Genomic DNA, 22,434 nt, shown 5'->3' on the forward strand with positions numbered 1-22,434 from the left:
TGAAGTGATGTGGTCTGATACCCAAAAAAAGCCCACACACATTGAGCATCATAGTATACTTTGTGGGATATGTTTTACATTTTGGTGTTCTTATTCCAGGGGTGGACAAACAAATCCTGGAGGGCAGCTGTAGGTAAGTGTTTTTTGTTCATATCGATCCAGCACAGAAACTTTGGCCAATGAGATTTCTGCAGAAAAACAAGAAGCACCTAACTGCAATCCACTGATTGCACTTGTAGGACACCAGATTGGTGAAAAGGTATTCTCTTTATGGGTAAAAGATGAACTCAAAGTGTATGTTTTTCTTTGACTTTTGTTGTCCTTTTTGCAGCAGTTACCTGTGAGAAAAAAATGCAGGGGAATGTATGCAGTGTTGTGTAAGGTGGAGGTCATAGTTGAGCTAAGTCTGCCCTGGTATTTGAGTGTCAATAATATGAAGCGGCACACTGACAAGGCTTGCATTCAGCAGCATATCTCAACAAGATGTGCATGTGTGTGATGCCTCCACAGATGTGTACCTGTGATTGCAAAGAGAATTGATAACCGTAATGACCAAATAAGAAACTCTGTCTTAGGACACTTGGATTTTTTGAACTATTTCATGCAGAAACCTATCAGTTTACTGTGCACATTATTGGGATGTGACAGAAAACCAGAATACATGGAGAAAACCCACACAAGTCCAGGAAGTCTAAACCTGGGATTGAATCATCGATCTCAGAACTGTGATGCCAACACACTAACCCCTTGGCCACTCTATATCTATATATTAATTGAATTGAACACCTTTATTGTCATTATAAAATTATCATCAGATTCAAAGCTCCATAAAGTACATACATAAGTTGTCATAAAAAGATTTATATTCATTAATTCATTTTCTGAACTGCTTTGTCCTCATTAGGGCCGCGGAGGGTGCTGGAGCCTATCCCAGGTCAAACTGGGGCAGAGGCAGGGGCCCGGCAGATTGCAGGGTGCAAGAAGTGCAACCATGCACACTTCAAAAAGTGATAACTAACTAAGGTATATCTATATTTATTTATGTATTTATTTATTTATTTATTTATTTTATAGACACGTTTGGGAAAGCCCAGGATGATTTATTGCTCCTTTGCCCCACTATACGAGTGCCCCCCCCCCCTCCCCCCACGGAATTTACTCTCTTTAAGACCCGGCGGCGCCTCGGCAGGGAACCCCCTACGCCCCCCCACCTTGGCGTGTATAGTCTACTCTCTAGTCTGGCGTTTCGCCGACCAAGCTCCAGCTAGTTAGTCGTTTGCCAGGAGACTGACGTGCGGGTGCTTGACATCGGGGAGATCTCGTGGAGCAAACAGCTTCGGATGAGCCTCCGTACAACCCCACTACGTCCGGAGTAAACTTCCTAGTCTCCATGTGGACTTTATCGGAGCTTTGAAGGGGAAGGGAAACTTCTCTGCACCTCCGCTCCCCTCCACCTCCTTCCCTCCGTCCCTCTCCTCTGTTGGATTCTCTCGTTTCCCCCGCTTGGGTAGTTCATGAGATCCGCGATCGATCAAAGTTAGCTTTTGTTTGTTTTTTGTTTGTTTGTTGTTTTTTATACTTCTTCTTTTTTTACGCCGAGAAGAGGAGGCGGAGGTGTTGGAGGAAGGAAAAGTTAGCGGGGTGAAGATGGTCCGTCTGCTGTGCGCCCTGGCGCTCAGCCTCGGCTTCCTTACACCGCCGATGCCGTGCCACGCTCGGATATACACTAACCACTGGGCGGTTAGGATAACCGGTGGATCCGACGTAGCCGAGCGGATCGCGGAAAAGTACGGATACAGGAACATGGGGCAGGTAGGCAACATTCCTATCCATCAGTCGGTCCAAGTATGTCAAAGTGTCATAGACGCTAGTTGCTCCACTCGATCCAGTTCAAATGTTTTTTCTTTCTTCCTTCACTTAGACCCCACACACAACAGGTGCTTCTGGCCTGGAGATAGCAAATGTGTCAATTTTGCACATTGGCCAGAACTTTTTGGTGCATATTGAAGAAAATCGAGCCGATTTTTTTTTTAATGCAGCCCCAAGTCTAAAACAAACCGCATGAGTGCAATGATCAATTAGATCTGATGCACGCTGTGCTATTTTCAGTGAGGCTGTTGATTCACTCTCAATTTTGATTAGTTTGCCATATTATTGGTCCCATCGAAAACTACCTTCTAGTCAACATAATCTTGTTAATGCACATTAATGTTCTAAACAAAATGCGTTCCTATGTTTAAAATGTCTTGGGCTTTGCAAAGCCTGCCATTTCCCCTATTTTTTAGGAAGTTGTAATCTACAATAAATGGAAATTGTAGTCTATAATAAATTGCATCATACTTTTAGCTATTCTTTTTAAACATGCATGCATTGGAAAAATGCTGAAATGGTTTGTTGCCAAGGGAAGCTCACGAGGAATGTAAGTATTTTTTTGTGTATGAATCAATATCAGCTCCAAATTGCAGTTGTGTTGTGCTGATCTGATTGGGAAACATTATGATAACAATATTGGGTGATCAATGTTTGGGAAATCAAGCAAGATTGCATTTGTTTTAATTAGCTGCAAAGTAGTCATTTTGGAAATGGGATAATTCTGACAGACAGCGAAAAGAGGAAGAAAAACAATTCAGCTGTGTTTTGCCATGCCAGCTTCTTATTTAATATCAAACTTTTTCAGAGATAAAATTTGAACAGTAATCTTACAATATAACCTTCACCTATGATTTCACTCATGTCACAGTTATAATCAGTGACCTGTTGATATTTGTGTTTTCCCCCTAAAACTTGCTTTTTTGTTTAGTTATTTACTGTTGTTTTGCATACCCGAGCTATTGTTCCCAGATGATTCGCACGTTCACACTTTTTAAAGTTATTTTGGAAAGATTCCTGCGGGGCATTCCTTCCTCTATGTTGACTATTGTCAGGGAAGAACACAATGAGCCACACATCTAGAAACAAGAGCTCAGCATCAACAGTGGAGGTGGTGCTCTGTTGGGGGTGTGTATGGGTTTGGACACAGTTAAAGAGCCTTTAGTGGGGGGAGGGGATAGAGAAATACACCCCTCCAGCGTGGACCTCACACGTACACCTCACACCAAAAAATACAGTTCAAGCCCGCTCTTGCCGGCATGAGTATTGAGGATAATGGGCTGGGGTGGGGGCATTCTGACAGGTTGTTATGGGGTAGCCTAGTCAACAGCTATGGAACTCCTCCTCATTGCGACCCTCTTCTTGTATCTCTGCTTTGCGCAGCCTGCCCACCCACCACACTCAACAGAGAGCACCCTTAATGGCCTCGTTTATCCCCTCTCTTTGACGGGAACTAAACGTGTAGCACTCCCCCCACAAATCCACCGCCCAGCCCTCCTCCTCGTTCATTTTCTATACTGGCTCACCATAAGAATTCCCATGTGGAGTACACCACCCTCACAACCCCCAGTAATCGCCCTCATTTCCATGTCAATATGGTGCGTTCATTGGACATCGACACCTCATTTTACTTCACTTCCTAGTTTAGGAGAAGTGGTGGGGGGAGTCCAAGGGGTCAGCCTCTTATATTTTGATCTGCACAGAATTCTTTATAATTGGAGCTGGTGAGTTACTTGGGATTTACATTTAATTGGGAAATGTTATACTTTTTTTTAATTAGCACCAACCACTAAGACAGTAATGTGGAACAACTGAACCAGATGTCTTGTAATGAGTTAAAATGTTGCTGTGCAACAAGACAATTATATTTTGAGAACTAGAAAAGTCTTGGGGGAATTGTACAGGGACATGCTATGATGGTCAGACAAAATGCCACTTTTATATTTTTTATTTATTGGTTTACGTTTTAACATAGCCTGAGAAGCAAATTACATGTAAAGCTTGCAAAACTGAGCAGACTACACCTTGAGGTTGTGCATGGAAGCAAAGTGTGAGTGGGGGGTTGAGAGCAGTTGGCCTTGTCTGGTATGGATAGTGATAGGACAATACACTACGTCCTGCGTGTAAGGAAGGGAGCACACAATGATTTGGTAGCGGAAAAATAAGGGATTATGAATAAATAGATAGATGGGCTGATGGATGAAAGGAGTTGGCATACAGAGGGTGAGCAGTTTGTTGGGGAATTCTGGGTAATCCCTTTAACTGTGGAGCCCCCTTCCCAGACTAAGACAGTGGCTCAAATGTAGTCTAAATCAGTCGACAAGGTCATAGGCACAATGTACAATGTCTCTTCAAAGTTTGTTTTTGAAGAGCTTCTTGCATCAGAAGTAAATCATCCATTTGTTGGTGTTTTTCGGAATCTTTTGGACAAAGGTTTGTCATGCCTGTTCTTGATGTGCTTCTCACCCTCGAATTCCAAATGGCACATTTATGTTCGATTTCCCAACCACTTGAAACATCTCTGAGCACACCGCTAGAGAAAAATGTCTTAATAGTTGCCGACTTACAGCTTCTGTTGTGAGTCATGACCCCATTTACTCATATACTGCATTTTTTTTAGTTTTCTGCACTGGATAGTAACAGAAAAGTAATAAAAAGTAGTAATGATCAGTGACTCTTTTGCACTAGACTGTACCTCCCACTCATAATGTACGGAGTTCAATGACATCTGTGTGTCAATGGATTTTCTTGGACTCATTTGTTCAATTTACAAAGTTGATCTAGTGGATTGTGCGGGGCTGGTCAGAGATCCGTGACGCACCACGGGAGCACCTTCAGCCATGACGCTCTGATCATGTGAGGGATCATATGGGCTTTAGAAATTATTAAATTTAATCACCTTCTAAGCAGGTGTCCTCTGCTCAATGTCCCCCTACTTGTAGTCTCTGTATAAATAGTTGTATACGGCTACTTAAATTTTTTCTCCTGCAAGTATTTAAGAATTAACTCAAATTATGACCATCCAACTAGTAATAATATAATTCAGAATTAACAAGTCCATAAATTACCTAAAGATGCACAAGAAAAGTAAGTGAGAATGTGTTCATAGAATTTGTCATCTACATAAGAACAATGAAAATTACTTAGCGTATTTATTTATTGGTGGAAAAATATCCTGTAAGAGTGAAGCCCAGACTTCTGTGTGTGTATGAGTGCATTTTTGTCAGCATTTCTCCTCAATGTTTTTTTTTGTTTGTTGAATTTTAGTTTTTAAACTCTATTTTTACTTGACACCGGTGGCCATCCTAATGAGCAGTTGAGTAATAATAACAATTTTTTGTGCTTTTACAGATAGGTGATTTGAAAGACCACTACCACTTCTTTCACAGTCGAACCATTAAGAGGTCCACGCTGTCCAGTCGCGGTCGGCACAGTTTCATCTCCATGGAACCTAAGGTAAGCACAATGTCTCTCTATTGATATTATTATATAATGCAAAAGCACTAAATGAGTTCAAATAAATCTGATATTTTGTCATTAGAATGATCTGAGAAGGGGTTCTCAATTAGAATTTTAAACACTATTTGATCCATCTATGCATTAACACAAGTTTGTTGTTCTGTACATTTCAAGTGTGGAAGGTTGCAAGTGAGCTGGCTGGATTAAGCCAAATTAAAGGAAAGGTGGCGTGCCGAGGAATTAGGCGGGTGATGTCTAGTTTTAATCTGCGGGATCAGCACGAGAGCTAGTCTGCCTTGCTGTTAATGATACCTTGTTGTGTGTGTGAATGAGTCAGACGGGGCGGTACGCTGCTATCAACTTGTTGCGGCACATCCAAAGTGGTGTGTCCAGGTTGCCATGGCAACATTCGGCTTTATGGCACATCCTCAATGGTGACGTACTCTACATGTGTCAGGTCAAAGAGCAACTCTTTGCTGATAAGCGCACAATTTTTACCTTCCTATAATGAATGATCTGTTGGAATTTGTGTTTGGTACGATTCAACTAAACTGAGTAGCCCTGATCTGAATAGCTTCCAAACGTCATTAGAGACACTCTTTGGCTCAAATAGATTGTATACAGTTGAAAATATCATGACATTTAACCAGAGCAAGACTGCAGCTTTTGGTTGTCATTGTGTTTCTGTAACCTTGTAGGCACTACTTTTTGACTCCCCATTTTAAATCCTTTGCACACACAAGTTTGTGGAGGATAAGAAAAAAATGTAGGAGATTGGTGTTTGGTTATTTTTGCCGGAGGACATTTGCGTCTCGTAAGGTTTGAGTCTGGGTGTCCAAAAGCCATCCAGCCTGCTACTACGTGGGCTGCTCTTCAATCCCTCACATCCCACTACAACTTCCCCCTTCGTCATAAAACACCTGCTGAATACAAAGTAATTTGATTTCATTTTTAATCAAACTGTGGATTATATGCTCATATGTGAAACAAATCCTCATCAGAAATCATGTGTGTACTAATATCAAGTGACCTAAACTCACTTGCTGTGGGTCAAACTCAACTGCAAACCACCAGTGGATCAATTTATCCTTATTTGCTCTTTTCAAGTGAATTCTTCCCCACTTTCACCAGGACACCTGGTATCGTATAGTCCATATGGGACGTGGCGATATGGTGTTTTGTGGTGGTGGACCCTTTGAGACTATACACACAAGCTACCCGACAAATTGAAGACGATGGAAATTCAAGGAAATGTGAGCTGCCACAACAAGAAAGCCTTTGCTGGAGTGAATTAAACAGAATGGAGCGTGTCCAAAGCATATGCCTTGCATCCTGGCAAGGCTACAAAGGGGCACTGATACTGAATTGGAGCATGATATTGTCATTGCGTATGGATTGGGATAATGTGGCGTATCCAAAGCGCTCCAAGTGCGACTCTTATCGGAGGTGTACTGAAGCATCTCATTGGATAAAACTGCGGAAGGTTTTTGTCTGTAGCAGGTCGACCACAAAATGGAAGTTTATTTAAATCTTTGTTAAAGTGCAAAGTCACTTTTCAGAAAAGCAACATACAAAGGAAAGCACCAAATGGAATAATTCTTATAAAGTAGACATCATTGCACCAACTTTAAGAAATAGTCTCTCACTGTCAAAGAGAGAAGATCATCACAAAAATTATCATTTTTGGGGGATTTAGAGCTAGGGTGCTCACACTTTTTCAGCAAGCGAGCTACTAAATAAAGAACCGAGTTAAAAAGATCTACCCATATCTATATTTATTCTTAGAACTTATGTTGATGCATGTTGCATAACCACATATGTACAATTCAACTTTATTTGTATAGTGTTGCGTTTGTATATGTCTGTCTGCACGTTAACACAACAGCACGAGAGAGTTTGCTGCTGCTTCTATAACACTCAAACTCACTGGGCACTTAATTGGCAGATGAGAAAGCTCCGGTGCCATTACCGCCACATTACACAGATACAAAGATAGTTTCCATTACTTTCTTGATGACAAAAAAAAGACAGACATTTTTGGTTGAGCCTCATTTTTCTATTGGGGTATTCTTTTGGTGGACATATGTATAATATTTAAGCTTGTCTGATTTAGTTTTATTTTAATTCAATACAAAGCACATAGTATTCAGGTCTAATCTTTTTTATTGTCACCTACAAGCCAGTGTTGGTGCGCAGTTGTAGTAAAATCCATTGTCCAATGTTTTGGTGAGTGAGACACTCAGTGTCTGCCTGCTTAATACTCTCTTTCACACTGGTCTTTGTCTCTCAGGAACGTGTTTATTTTAGTATTTTGCTGAAGTATGTCTGCAATGATTTTTTTTATCTTGGTTTGAGTGCATTTACCGACCTTATAAATTCCTAATTGTCCACCACTTAAAAACTGCTGCAGTCTTTTTGAAGGAATTATTTTTTATGCCTTTATCTAAGCTTTGGTTCTCTTATGAGGAAAGTCTGCTTGAAATGCCTCATAACTAGATGTTTGTTTTTGCTTTCACGTTTCATATCCTCCGATCCCCTCCGAGCTTCTAAATCTATCTTTAAAAAGTGGCAAAAATCCCACTAATAGATGTTCTGCCGTTAACTCATAGATTTAGCACTCACTTCTTCTCTTGTGTCCATGTTTGAATCACTTATCTTTAGATGGATTTCATTCATTTAGAAGTAAGTTCTTAAAATGACTTCATGTTTTTTTTAGGGTGGTCTAACCATCTACCTCATTGGTTCATTGCTTATCATGTTTTCATCTTGTCACTGTTTGCATTGAAACACCACTAGAAAGAAAACTTGGCAGCTGACCTCCCCAAGGTGCAGAAATCGTTGTGGTCAAGATATAAACATAGGATTTCTGTCCGAAGGCAAATAGTTCTCTGCTGTGTATATAAAAGTGAAGGTAGCGCTGCAAAATCTCAAGAGGAGTTTTGAAATAAGTAAACACAATTCTGACGAATGAGAACTCCCGGGAATAGATTTGAGGTGCTGTTGTTTTTGCAAATCACACTGCCGTTGCGATGTACTGAAATGTGGTGATGCCTTCCCTGTCTTCCTGTGTTGCTGTAATTCAAATGCAAATGTATGCCAATTGCAATCACACACCATTGGTTTCAAGTGGGCTTAATGAACACTATTGTGTTTTTGAGGCGGATGGAGGAATGTAACGTAGCAGCATTAGGGTAAAATGACTCTATGAATCAGTATTTAACTTGTGCTTTTTCATCTTTGACTTTTCATACATAAGAGACTTGACCGCTTCTGTAAAGAGATGTCCAACTGAGTTATTGACCGATGCTCATGTATGAAATCAATTCTCTTTCGCTAGCTATTTGTTTTCACTCCAATGGAGTCTTTCTCTTCTTTTTTGTTAGACCCTTGTGGGACTCTCCTTCTGGCATTATCTCGTCTTGCCACCTCGCAATTCTCCAGAGAAGCCAGCAAATTGTTTCTGCGCATGAGAGCGGATAATTACGCCGCAGTTGTGTCGGTCTCGCTTTCAAGTTATATCGATGCCACGAAAATGCAGTTTTTTTGTATGCACACAGACGTTCGTCAAGAAGAAAATTGCTTGTGCTGCTTGGAAATTACCACTTTGGTTGCATCATTCAGGAGAATTCATACATAGGTGGAAAATGTTTTTAAAAAAAGATGGTTGTGGACCATTCTGGACCCGATGATTGACATGCTTGTATTCACACTTGTGTTCTCCCACTGGATTTGATGGAGATTAAACAATTTTTTATCGGTTTAGGATAACTATACATCAATATTTCTTCTGCAAGAATACAAAATGTGAACCAGCACTAGTCAAAACACAGTACTGTGTTAACAGTGTTGTTGTGGAAAAAGAATCAAAATAGAAATATCCATCAAGCTACTCCAAACTACAGATGACATCACTACAGTTGTGCTTTTGCTTGGTAATAAAGCAGCACATTTGAGTGAGCAGGCTTCTTGTCAAAAGTGGTGAAGACCGTAACTGCGTCCAACTTCAGTTTGCGTTATTTAATTGCCTTCAAAAGTAGTGCTACAGCTTTCAGCAGCCTAGTAGGTACTCACTGTTCCCTTTGGCCTTGTCACACTTTTTGCAGACTGTTATGGCCAGCTGGTACCCACTCGCCTCTCACCCAGTTTGGAACTTGACATAAGATTGGATTCAATCTAAATATTCCTTTAAACCAGATTTTTTTTGGTAATACATTTTATTGTGATTCTGTGAAACAATGATACTGTGATATTTCTGACTCAAGGTTATCTTAGATTCAGAATCTGATACCAACCCATTCATTGGCAGGCAAGAGGTGCGCCATGCAGCACTGGCTAATAGAAGGTGCGTCACAGTCTGCTACAATTCCAGAGGTAGCATCAGCGAGTTGTGTGTAAAGTCCAAAGGCTCAATCACACTGCAATTGGAACAGTTGCATCACCTGACAAATGTCAACTGGAAAGAAAATTCCATAACCAAACATTATAATCAATGTGTTTAGTTACATATAGGATGTGTGATATCTGGTTGATTTTTCAAAACATCAATACAGTGAACTGTTCTGTGATAATGAGGGTAGGGTTGTACTCAAAATTCAAAAGTTAACATGGGTGATGGAATTTTGATTGTCCAAAACCATTCAATTGATCACTACTCACACCCTGTTCATATTAATTAGAAGAACAATGCAAGAAAAGTGAGCCACTGTTATGAAGCAATGGGAGTATTTGGTTTATTGATTGCTTATCAGCCTAAATGATGAAAATAAAGAAATAAAAAAGTATGATTTTTGTCCATAGGCAGCAACACATTTCTTGCATTCCTGACTAAGGAATGAATATAATTTGTTTCACTGAGATTTCACTGGTTTCATCTATTCACTGACTGTGGACCCATGTACTGTGTTTCAGGTGGAGTGGATCCAGCAGCAGGTGGTGAAGAGGAGGATCAAGAGAGATTACAAACCAGCCCCACCCCTCTCTCTCTCCAGCCACGCCCACACCAGCCCGTCTTTCCCGAGCAACATCTTCTACAATGATGCCAAGTGGAACAGTATGTGGTACATTGTGAGTATACAATGCCAAGCAGTTTTTTTCCCTTTTGCTAACCAGCAAATGAGTTTGTAGGTCAAGGTTCAACAGAAGTTGTTTGCTGTTACTGATAAGTGTCAGGTCAAATGATCTGAGGGATTTGTTTGTTTTTTTTTATGAATGGGAGATGGAAAAACACATGCTAAAGAAATATGGTCCAACTCTGTCTGTCTTCAATACCCCGGTATATTAATAAGTGACACAGTCATTTTGCATTCCACTTAACCCCACAAAGATCTTTTCCACACACAAAATGGGAGTAATTGAAAAGTGCTCAATTGTTAAAATCATTCTTTGGTGATTTTTTTAAAATATTTGTGGTGTTGATGCAACATGTTATGCAATTATTTAGTGGAATGGTACTTTGCTGTATTCCTTTTTTGTTTAAATGAGTCAAGTTAGATTCACACAACAGATTTGGCTTCTTATCACAACTTTGTTTGCATGACCGCTCTGATCATTGCTCTTTCTTGACTGCTTGCAGTCCTCAGCTCTGTCAATGGTTAATGTTATGCAGATAAGTGCTAATACTTTGACCACTGCTTTTAATATATTTTTTTGTCTTTTAGACCCACTTGTATGAGAGATATTAAAAAAAAAACAACACAGTGCTATTTGTAAGCAATTTAAGGGTCCCCAGAGCTGCAACACAATTGCTCTACTTAAGTTGGTCATCAATTTAACAATCTATCATTATTTATTCATTCATTTTCTGAACCACTTATTCTCGCAAGGGTCGCTGGTGGTCCAAGAGCCTGTCCCAGCTAACTATGGGCACCAGGTGGGGGATAACACCATTGCCAACCATTCGACGGGCAAATTAAAACTGACAACCAATCACAATCACACCACCAAGTGGGAATTGAAAACATATGGCCTTCACCAAAGTCAGGCGGAAGAACCACTACACCATCAGGTGGTGTCTGTATCAAAATGCAAATGCATTTATAGTATTATCATATTTTCATAATCATTTGATTACTGTCATTGTATTAATTAAGCATATGTCATATTTGACATGATGACATACATTTTCCATAAATCTTCACTTTAATATGCAAAGGTGACTATCATTGAAAGTTTGGTATGTGTGAGACATGTTGCCATGTTCTTGACTTCACTTGTTTTATTGTTGTTTGAACATTTACAGAGTAGAACATTTTTTTATTGTATTTTGTTTGGTCTCTGCAGCACTGCAACGATGATGTCCACAACTGCCAGTCAGACATGAACATTGTGGGCGCGTGGAAGCGGGGCTACACGGGCAAAGGCGTTGTGGTCACCATCCTGGATGATGGTATAGAGCGCAACCATCCAGACCTCGCTCAGAACTACGTGAGTGTGTGTGTGATCTGCATGTATTGTGTGCGTATTGCAGAAAGGGACAAAGTTCATGACCCGTTTTTTTGTAAAATTTCATTTCAGAAAATAATTGCCTATTTTTGTGAGAATCCTATTGGAAAATGCACTTCCTTGATTTATGATTATATGTTTTATTCAATTACTACAAGGTGCACTAAAATTGTTTTTCTAACACATTTGAGATACAGATTGAATTCCGAGCAAATATATGCTTTTCCGTTTTTTCCGTGTTTTTTTTTTGCATTAGTCAGTGCAGAATTAAGGGAAACACCATGGCTTCAAAGCACGTTTACATTGCATTCCTCATACTTGTGGATGTGCTGGTATTTGGTGTCTACCTCATCGTGTATGTCTGCGTTTACGCTGTATGTGCATGTTAAGGTATGTCGAGCATACCCCTGTGAATATGAGTTTTTCAGCCTGAGGCTACAGGTAATGCTAGAATGATTCCTATCCCCTTTGATGAATTTGATATCAAAGGCAGAACTCAAGTGATTTTCGATAACAGCCCATGTCATATTTGTCGGAGCCACATCCTATTTCTCTTCTTTTTCGATTCCTTTTCTTTTACCTTAGTCATCTTCTATTCTGTTTCCTTCCATTTTTCTTCACCCCAATATCCTTCTCACCACAATACCTTCTTCAACAGGACCACCAAGCCAGTTTTGACGTGAATGGAAATGACCTGGATCCCATGCCGCGCTATGATGCAACAAATGAGAACAAGTAAGACATTTTTTATAAAGAGTTTATAAGTTTTTGACGCACTGAGCCACACCTTAGGTGATCGGGAGGATTCTGACTGGAAGGATTTTGAGCTTAATGAACTGAGTGTGGCAATTCAGGTATGAATGAAACCAGAGGTGTGGAGTGTGACTAATGCCAAGAGAGAAAGAACATTGTACACCTTTATGGCCTTAGGTAAATCCAGCTTTTTTTTTTAACTCCCTAAAATTGGGAGTAAATTCTACCACTTAGCAATATAGTACATTATAAAACATTCTCCAACCCAATTTGTTGGCTTAATTACTCTACATCTCTCTCGTTGTATTACTTTCCTATTTAGAAAGTGCTTTGATGCTATCTTGTGGCAACTTAGTGCATTTCAGAAAAACATGTATATGCATGTTTTTTTAAATTTATTTTTAGCAAACAGTACAGCAGATTTCAGACTGAGGGCCTTTCTATCGGTGTAATACCATGATTACGGTTCAAAAGGTCCCCTCTTTGGGTGCCCCACTATATGGATGAAAACACACTTTATAATGTCAGAATTCTTTTTAGCTAAATTTTGCCTGATAAAATGAGGACCACTGCTCATTTTATATGCATACAAATACCTGCATACACTGTAGATAGCCATTTGCCAACCAGTGTAAAAGGCAAACTCAACCACTATGTTTCCACTCAATGTGTTTTTAAAGAGACATGCGGCAGACAGATGCCACAGTAATAAGCTAGATTTTATTTTGCATCTGGAGTTTTTTTTTATGAGCCTTGTGTCCAGACAAAAAAAAAACGTTGACCGCCCCGGCATTTTTTTAATGGGTTTGGGAGTCTGCAAGATGACACAGCAGACACTAAGAGTGAGATTGTCTCGTTTGATGGGAGCTGGACTGTTGTTTCACTGAAAATATCCATGGCACCCCCATCTCTATTGCGGCATGACAACTTGAAACAAGTGAAACGCAGATGTGGGAAAAATGGAAATTACGAGCAAATACAAAGAGCGAAACGATGGCCAGACGGAAGATTTCATGGTTAAGTAATGTGAAATGAAGTGAGGGAATACGACTGAAGCCAGTTCGGGTCATTAAGCAGCGCTGAGGGGACTGTTCATGATTTAAAATTGTCACAAAAAAATCAACTTTTTCCATTCAAAATAGGCGTTGTATTCATTACCCCCGGGGGGACACAGTTGACACTTGACTGCTGACATACTCAAAGCCAAGTTTGCTAGACGGGCGTCATCCTCATCCGCCGGGTGCGGCGTCACGCACGTCTACTATTCTAGATGCTCCGTTCCAACATGTGGAAACCTTAAATATGGAGGCCACACATGCATGAAGTGTTATTTTAAAAGTAGAACACTTTGTTTCTTTGTGGTTTCCCGCTTACATCATTTGTACAATTCTAGCATGACTTACAGGTGTCTCTTTGGAAGTTTTGTGAATTACTAGTTGGACTTAACAGCATCATTCTATAAATTGATATTCATTTTAGATATCTATCAGATGGCGGTAATAAATAAAGTATACAAAAGAAAACGTGTTGCAGATGGAAGAGTGTGTCTGTGTTTCCTCTGTTTGTATGTACTTGTGTCTGTGTTAGTATGTAATTATGGTAAAAGGCCTTTCACTAGCACTTTTCTACTTACAACATCCAATGTGTCCTTGGTCGCTCATCAATGACACACCATCAAAGAGCAGTATCTCACTCAAAAACACTTCAACATGATTAGAGGGATTCCGAAACAAAGACTGACATTGTGAAATAATCAAGGTGCCGTTTGGCTCCTTTTCTATTTGGTTTTGTGTGTATCATGGGAATAGTGTTACACTGGTTAAAATTTATGAGTGTGAGTGTGTATGCGTGCATCGCTAGTAAACCTGTATAATATGTGTATCTCGTGGATTTGTTTTATGTACTTTCGGTTGCCCCTGTCTGATTTGCCTTGTGCTTACATCTGTTAGTTGATGTAATAGGTTGTGTGTGGTCTTTTCCTCAGACACGGGACGCGGTGTGCGGGAGAAGTGGCTGCATCTGCGAACAATTCACACTGCATTGTGGGAATTGCCTACAATGCCAGAATAGGAGGTAGGCTCACCACTTTCTTTTTCTAATTATAGTTCTTATTTGTATTTGTTTAGCTGAGGTGTGTTCAGCATGATGCATTCATTAATGTTAATATTTTAAATCATTTAAGGGTGAACAAACAATGACATTATTACCATAGGTGTAAATTTGCAAAAATCTGGGGAAAAATGGAAATATACTACTCACTGTTTGAAATGTTTTTACATTGTTTTGCTAACTTTTTTTGCTCCATTCATGGTGTTCATCTGTGTGCTAGGTGTGCGAATGCTTGACGGAGATGTGACAGACATGGTCGAGGCTAAGTCTCTGAGCCTCCAACCGCAGCATATTGACATTTACAGTGCCAGCTGGGGCCCTGATGATGATGGCAAGACGGTGGACGGACCCGCAGCCCTGGCCAGGCAGGCATTTGAGAACGGTATCCGCATGGTGAGAAACTGGTTTGGTTGTTGGTTGGTAGGCTCTTTGTGCAGTGGGGATGAAGTTAACATGATTTTTTTTGTGCATAACCGAACAGAATTTTGGATGCAACTGTGTTCAAGGGAATGTATTGTGATATTTTGGTATGAAAATGCCAATACCAGTGGCACTTTCCATCCATTCCATAAAATAGGAGAAGGTTGTAAAAATTTCCAAAATATGTTTGGACTTTGTGCCAGGGGCCCCTTGAGTAAAAGTTGAAGATAAATTTTGAAATAAACACGTAGAGTAGTGCGAATATTGTTTGCATGATAAATAATGCAAAACAGAAGCAAATGCGAGTCGTTAACATTCATGTATTATTCACAGGAAAATTAAGGAATATATTCAAAATTGCCTGCGGTCTTAACACAAATGGGGGAAAAACGTAGTTCTTGCCAAATCCTGCAAACGGAGGACCAAACTCTCTTAGAGCTGCTTATATTATTAAATTGGTTAGTCGAGGTAATTTGGACATACATCTTTTTTGTGTTAAGTTTACATATAGCTTGCTTATGTGAGTTTTCTCCTGGTTCCTGCTTAAATCCCCAAAACATGCAGTTTGATTAATGTAAAATTATTCTTGCATGTGAACTTTGGAGAAACTGCTTGTCTGTCCCAGCTTACAATTAGTTTATGACTCTTTGACAGTCCAGAAAATGAATGGATACTAACTACACCTGTCACTACGGCAGCCTAAGTGACACCACGTCAACTTGGTGGGTGCGGGGTGTCAGTGTCCTGAGGCAAGTTCACAGTTGAATATTTTTTTCCTCTATCACCCACCCTCGCCCCCGCCAGAGTCCAGATGTCTGCCTCATGCTCAATGTTCTCATTGCTGAGGTCAGATAAAGGCCCCTGAGTCAGCTGGTCAAGCCATTTCCCCCCCCAAAAAAATTCACTTCCACTTCAGCCCTGATGCTCTAGGCGGATGATGGATGGTGTCAAGTGATTGAATGTTTTATTTTGGGAGAAAATTTGAAGCAATTTCGAATAGGGATTTTACCTGAATTTGCCTGGTGTCTATCAATAGTGTGTCTACAATCATAAATCATAATTTTAATGTAGTGTATGTCACTATTTGGCACTGCATGTTATTGTGAGTTGAATAGCTAAGCATGTGAGCCTTAAGGCATGCACGAGTCCTGGAGAGGAGTCAGGAGGTTGGATGTTAGTTCTTCAAACAAAGAAGAATCCCAATCTGTTTCCAGTCATTCCCTCCGCATGCCCGTGCAAATTATGATAATTTGGTTTCTTGAGGATACTAACACATTGTGACACCCCACATAAAACAATCAAGACGCTTTATAGTAGTTACCCACTGTCATGCTTTCTCCTCTCCTTTCCAGGGAAGGAAGGGCCGTGGTTCCATCTTCGTGTGGGCCTCAGGCAATGGCGGCCGAAGCCGCGACCACTGCTCCTGCGATGGCTACACCAACTCCATCTACACCATCTCCATCTCCAGCACAGCCGAGAGCGGACGGAAGCCCTGGTACTTGGAGGAGTGCTCGTCCACCCTTACCACCACTTACAGCAGTGGCGAAAACTACGACCGGAAGATTGTAAGCTTCAATCTTGGCTTGGTTGGGTAACGAGAGGGTTTGAACTTAATCTTATTAATTATCATGCTTTCTTTCATGTGAGGTTGAAACTAAGCCTTGAATTTGAACTAAAGATAGAACGACGATCAGTGTAAACTCACATATATCTCTTTTCAAAATGGCCTGAATTTAAACTCAAAGCTTTGAAGCATAAAGTATTTCTACACCACACAAGAATTTTGCCTTGACCACTTTTACCACATTGTAACCACCTCTATTTGGATGAAAAGTGTCAGTGAACCAATGTTGGTTAACTTTTCTGGCACCGTTCCTCTACAGTCCCTGCACGGGCGCTACAAGCAGACATTCAGTAACCTGGTCGCTTTGTACCAATGAAGCATTTCTGCGTGTCACTCTAATCTACTTGAACACATTCTCTGCTGCAGCACATTATGTTTGTGTTGGGATAATCCCTCCAATTTTTCAGTCCAGCAAAGGTCCTTTGATGAGGGCTCAGACGAGGTGCTGGCCAAACTTTCTCTTGGCTCGCAGACTTCCATGCTCGAGAGGTCCATATGATTAGGCCAAAGCATGCCATGATCGACTTACAATGAATTCTCCCCATTCCCAGAGGTTGGGGAGTTGGGTGTGCAGAAAAATACCGTATTTTCCGCACTATAAGGCGCAACTAAAAGAATTCAAATTTCTACAATTTTCTATTTGGTTTGGATTGGATTTTTTGGCCCTTGTGCCAATTATTTGTGAGACCTGGCTTGACTGCTGTTATGCAGTTGACTGACTATCAATACATTTGCAATGCAAATGGGTAGGGATGGATTTAAGTGTGGAGCAGATGTGGGCCATTCACGTCCAAGGGTCAGTTGCCACCAATTAGTGTACATCTGGCCTGCCAGATGACGTTGATAAAAATCTGATCATTTTAATTATATGGTATAAAGCCTGCCATAGAAAAACATCCTTTACCATTTAAATTTCTAATACATGAATCAGCCCCAGAGAAGTGTTTGTTGTTCAAACAAATGGTCAATTATTGAAGCTCTGAGGCCAAACTTTATTGTCTTCCTCACCATGCAGATCACAACTGACCTGAGGCATCGCTGCACAGACAGTCATACTGGGACGTCAGCCTCAGCTCCAATGGCCGCCGCCATCATCGCCCTGGCTCTGGAAGCAAAGTAAGAGCAACTGAACATTTTATACTTGCCTTACTTTCTAATGACTTTTTAAAAAGGGCTAAGGCCAATGCATCCATCTGAGTAGATTCAATTCAGTATGTTTGGCAAGTGAGGCCTCAAGCTCATGTTATTCTTAGCAAGATGCGGGCTAGGACCTAAAATTGGCTTTTCACAAAAGAGAGATTATAGTATAATAGGAGCATATTGAACTCCATTATCCGCACTTTGTTGATGCCCCTCTTTTCCTTTTGAATAAAACATCTCCCTAGCAAGAAGTTAATATAAGAGATTTACTCTCCATTGCTTTTTTTGGATACCATAGTAATGCTTTGGCTTCATACCTATACATATAAAGATGTTTATAATCTTAAAATCATCATATAAATATATTGAAACCTCACATTTAACAGGTTCTGTTGTATTGTGGTCCAACAATCCTGACACATAATGGCACCCATGATAATTTGGACCCACCGCCAATCTAGGAGCAACTTCCATTTTGAATCATCACACATGAGCCCACAAAAAAGGAAGATTGTCTTTCTGTTTAGTTAGTGTCCTCTTGGATAAAATGAGCTCTGACCTTGGGAAATTAACAAGACTCTCATTTTGCCTCTTTATTGTTGTTAGTTCCATTCCAATTTACTCATTTTATTGCCGATGGGTTTTTCACAGTTCTACAAGCACTACTTTGAAAACAGCTTTTGTAGTACAATTGCACCTCCTCCAATGCAAATTATGAATTAAGAAAGCTGGACGCAGGCGTCCAAGGCGCCCGTTGTCACGTGCCAAGCTCAGTCAGTTAGGCGAGGTCACTTCATTTAACCCGGTTAATCCACTTTTAATCCCCAGAGGTAGAAAATATTCCGGCTTTTCCTGGCATGACCGGCCGGGCACATAAGCCTGTTTCCTCTACAAGATTTATATGCTGACTCTCTGCTTAGTGTATTCTATACTTTCCCCTTTTTAAAATTGTTTTCTACACATTTCAATTGAGAAACTGGTTCTCACATGTAGGCAAGGAAACATAAAATGTGTTTTTTCAAATGAAGATGTTGAAGAAAATACAATGATGCAAAGGAAGTTTACAAACTAGGCAGAGTTGAATTTGAATTTTTGGGAAGTTTGGCTCTGTATGACACATTGTACATACATTACGTCAAATGAAATAATTTTGCCTTTATTTGGGCTTTTCGTAATAAAATAGTCATTTGTGATCTTTTTTTATGTTAGGTTGATTTAATAATTGGCTTTGTGATTTTTGCATCCAGGTGTATAAAAGGCACTGGTATTGTGTTTTTGTGATTTTTGCATCCAGGTGTATAAAAGGCACTGGTATTGTGTTTTTGTGCAATTAAAATATTCATCCTAATTTATTATTAAATTTAAACTCACCCAATTGAAATGAAATAAAAAAAAAATGCTCTTTGGTTTCATGTTTTAAAAAAATTGTTACTCAGATAAAAGTATAAAATATACAATTTAGTCACGTAGTTTAAAGACAAAAGTGAGGAAATTAATTCTGATTTGGGAAGCTTGGTCCATGTGGTCTGCCATACCAACCCATAATAGTATTTACTATAAGACCTATATCATTATTCAAGGGATGATAATAGCACCTGTTTGACCTGAAACGGATTATTTGTTGGACCACTAATCTGCAACACTGGAATATGGATGATTGATTTTCTATTTGGCACTACACGTCTTAGTGCATCCTATTTTTTCAGGCTTAATTACCCGGCAAGGGAGCCCCGTGAAAGCCGCATTAAAACCTTTAGATTTGCTGCCGCTGCTGCCGCCAGCGGTTTTGTGCCAGTCGGCGTGCTTGCTTTCCTTAATTAGTATTGGGTTGTTTATGAGAAGGCTGGTGTGACCTAGATAACGATGGCATTCCACTCTTAATTAATGTCAATAAAACATTTATGGAGCTAGGATTACTCCGTAGCAGCTACTCCTTCCCCACCATCCCATTAATATTGATCTTATGTGTCCAGATTCATTTGGCCTTCATGTCGAAAGTTTGTGTTTAATTGGCTGACTTCATGCTTCACTATTTTTTTTTTTTTAAATATACATGTGAAAAGTATCTCTCATATTGGCGCAAGATACGAGTCCAATTTGTCAGTGACTGAGTTCATAATGCAACATGCTGGTAATACAAGTCATCTTTGCTACTACTTGTTGAGTCTAAAAAATTAAATGGTGACATGAATTGGAGTCCCATAGAAAGAAAAAAAACTCACAGGCAAATACTCTTTCTACACATCCAAAACAACATGAATTTTCAACTAAGCTTTCTTTTTCTGTTGTTCTTTTTCTTCTACAATTGTTACTGCGAATCGGCACCACAGTGCCAACGCTTGCGCACATTACGACTCACTTAAAGCACTTGTATCTGCCTGCGGCATGTCTGGAAAAAACAGAACGCTAACGGCCACGATTGCAGAATATGTCACACTAAGCGCTGATAACGCACATATGTTGCTCCATAAACATTTTCCTAAACATCTCCCAGATGACCCTTTTTTCGCAATTTCTGGGAAAATTCCCATTTAAAAAAACATTGGCTAACTAAACTGTAATTAACATTGTAGTTTATGTATTTTGTGACTTTCGAAGTTATTTTATTGACCAGTTTGGAATTAAAATCCCTCACAGAAAGGTACCTCCAATTATACCTCTTTAGACGCTCCAGCTGAACTACTGCTTTCCATGACTTTTTCCCCCCAGTGCTGTCATGATAGTTGGCAAAAATAACCGGTAGTCATGTGGGATGTCTGAACACCTGCAGTGTTTTGAGCCAATACTGCTTTGAAGTTGGCAGGTTTGGTTATGTACAAAGGACTGGCTTGATTTGGATCACCTTATCTTAGTCCTTTTTTCTCCGCACAGTGTAAAATGTCTACTTTGCAGTCTTGTCCAATTGCAGTAGGATGAGGCCCAGTGTTCTCAAGTGTCAGCTCTTTTGTCTCAACTGTCACGCAATAACTCTTTATCCCCATGTAACACAATGGTTGGTTGAGAATTACATTGAGGGCAAATAAAGCCAGCGCTCTCAGATTGCTTGGAAGCATCTGGCTGACATACGGACGTGGAAAGGGAATCCCAGGAAATGCTTTGACCCACTTCCCGGTTCCCCCCTTTTTTTATGTAGGATTTTTGACATGAAAGGAGTTCAGACACATGCCTGCCTGTCCTGTAATGGATCTCACGTGAGATCAGAGAGGCCTACAGCTGGGGGGGTGATACACATAAATGAGCATCAACACGCTGGAGCTATGTATGCCTTGTTATTTTCACCCTTTTTATTTGTCATATTTTATTGTCACCTTTCCCTTTAGTGCTTTGTAAGTAAAAAAAATTTCGGGAACTGTAGGGCTGAATTTCAGAGAAAAACTCCCAACACACAAAAATATATTCTTAGATCAATGACCACATTATTGTGTCATTTGATGTGAATTCAATGTGGTCACTCCACAATGTTTTGAATGTTCTGTGTAGCTCATTCATCTTTGTTTTTACTGCTTTCTAGTCCTCTTTTAACTTGGAGAGATGTTCAGCATATTATTGTCAAAACGTCCCGAGCCGGACACCTCAGCGCCCCTGACTGGAAGACCAACGCTGCTGGTTATAACGGTATGTCGACAGCACAGGCCTCTGATACAGTACACTGCTGTATGCTGTGTTATTCTCTCAATGAACACTGGTGTCCTAAATCCTGATTCCTGTTTGGCCTTTTCCCATGGCAAAAGCAGGTTCCAGAAAATGGGTTTTGCCAGGATTCATTAGGATTCTCCACACTTTCCTCCCTTCTCATAAATTATTGTTTTCTCTCTGAGAAACAATTGCCTCATAGAGTGAACATGACTCAAAATGTGACCAAAATATTTTAGCACCTGGTCACTTAGGTTTCCAAGCATGTCAAGCAGAAACAATAAAGATGACATGAATAACAGCAGTCTGCATGTTTGTCTTTTGACCTTATAGAAAATAAAATTCAAGTCGAATCACACAATTTTTAGTATGCTGCTGCTACTTGAATGAAATTATGTTAACGGGAGGCTTTAGTGTCTTTCCTTCAAAACAAAGTAAACACTTGGCGGTGTAAACATCACACCATATGGTCTACATTTAGAGTACCTTGAACGAGAGAAGTCCTTGTCAATCTGCTTTGGCCAAATGACTAGGAGAAGGAGTATGGAAATAATTATTATTGGACTTGTAACGTGTTTGAAGTCTCGAATCGTGGAGGTGCTGCTGTTTTTTTCCGGATTCTTACTTGACTCGATGGCATTGTGCCTACTTTTTCCTAAATAGAGTTGGTGTGCAATAAAACTAATAGCACTTTAATAACGTGTAATGGTTATATGTGCATGTATGTGTCTCTTGACCATAGTCAGCCATTTGTATGGGTTCGGCCTGATGGATGCTGAGGCCATGGTGAAGGAGGCGGAGCGATGGAAGCAACTCCCGACGCAGCACGTCCCGTCTCAGCATATCTGTGTGGAGAGCGCCGACAGGCAAATCAGGTACATATAAAAGTCCAGAGAAAAGGCAGCCTTTTAGAAGGATAGAATTAGAATTGCTTCTGTCTGTCTCTCCCTTTTTTGCCATCAAATTGCTATGCCCCTAGATGGGAA

At 40.2% G+C, this 22,434-nt stretch overlaps 1 protein-coding gene across 1 annotated transcript in view; it reads left to right on the top strand.

Annotated features, from left to right (window-relative positions):
* The first annotated feature begins 1,212 nt into the window (after positions 1-1,212).
* LOC144195074 (proprotein convertase subtilisin/kexin type 5-like) overlaps positions 1,213-22,434 on the top strand; it is a 46,562-nt gene continuing 25,340 nt past the window's right edge. The window contains exons 1-12 of the mRNA XM_077714452.1: positions 1,213-1,536; positions 1,604-1,812; positions 5,221-5,325; positions 10,237-10,392; positions 11,608-11,751; positions 12,428-12,504; positions 14,507-14,595; positions 14,852-15,024; positions 16,404-16,616; positions 17,691-17,791; positions 21,327-21,430; positions 22,191-22,323. Coding sequence (XP_077570578.1) covers positions 1,515-1,536; positions 1,604-1,812; positions 5,221-5,325; positions 10,237-10,392; positions 11,608-11,751; positions 12,428-12,504; positions 14,507-14,595; positions 14,852-15,024; positions 16,404-16,616; positions 17,691-17,791; positions 21,327-21,430; positions 22,191-22,323 — 1,526 coding nt within the window. The 5' untranslated portion in view covers positions 1,213-1,514. The remainder of the gene's footprint in view (positions 1,537-1,603; positions 1,813-5,220; positions 5,326-10,236; positions 10,393-11,607; positions 11,752-12,427; positions 12,505-14,506; positions 14,596-14,851; positions 15,025-16,403; positions 16,617-17,690; positions 17,792-21,326; positions 21,431-22,190; positions 22,324-22,434) is intronic.

Source organism: Stigmatopora nigra, chromosome 4 (genome assembly GCF_051989575.1).
Source record: "Stigmatopora nigra isolate UIUO_SnigA chromosome 4, RoL_Snig_1.1, whole genome shotgun sequence".
NCBI lineage: Eukaryota > Metazoa > Chordata > Actinopteri > Syngnathiformes > Syngnathidae > Stigmatopora > Stigmatopora nigra.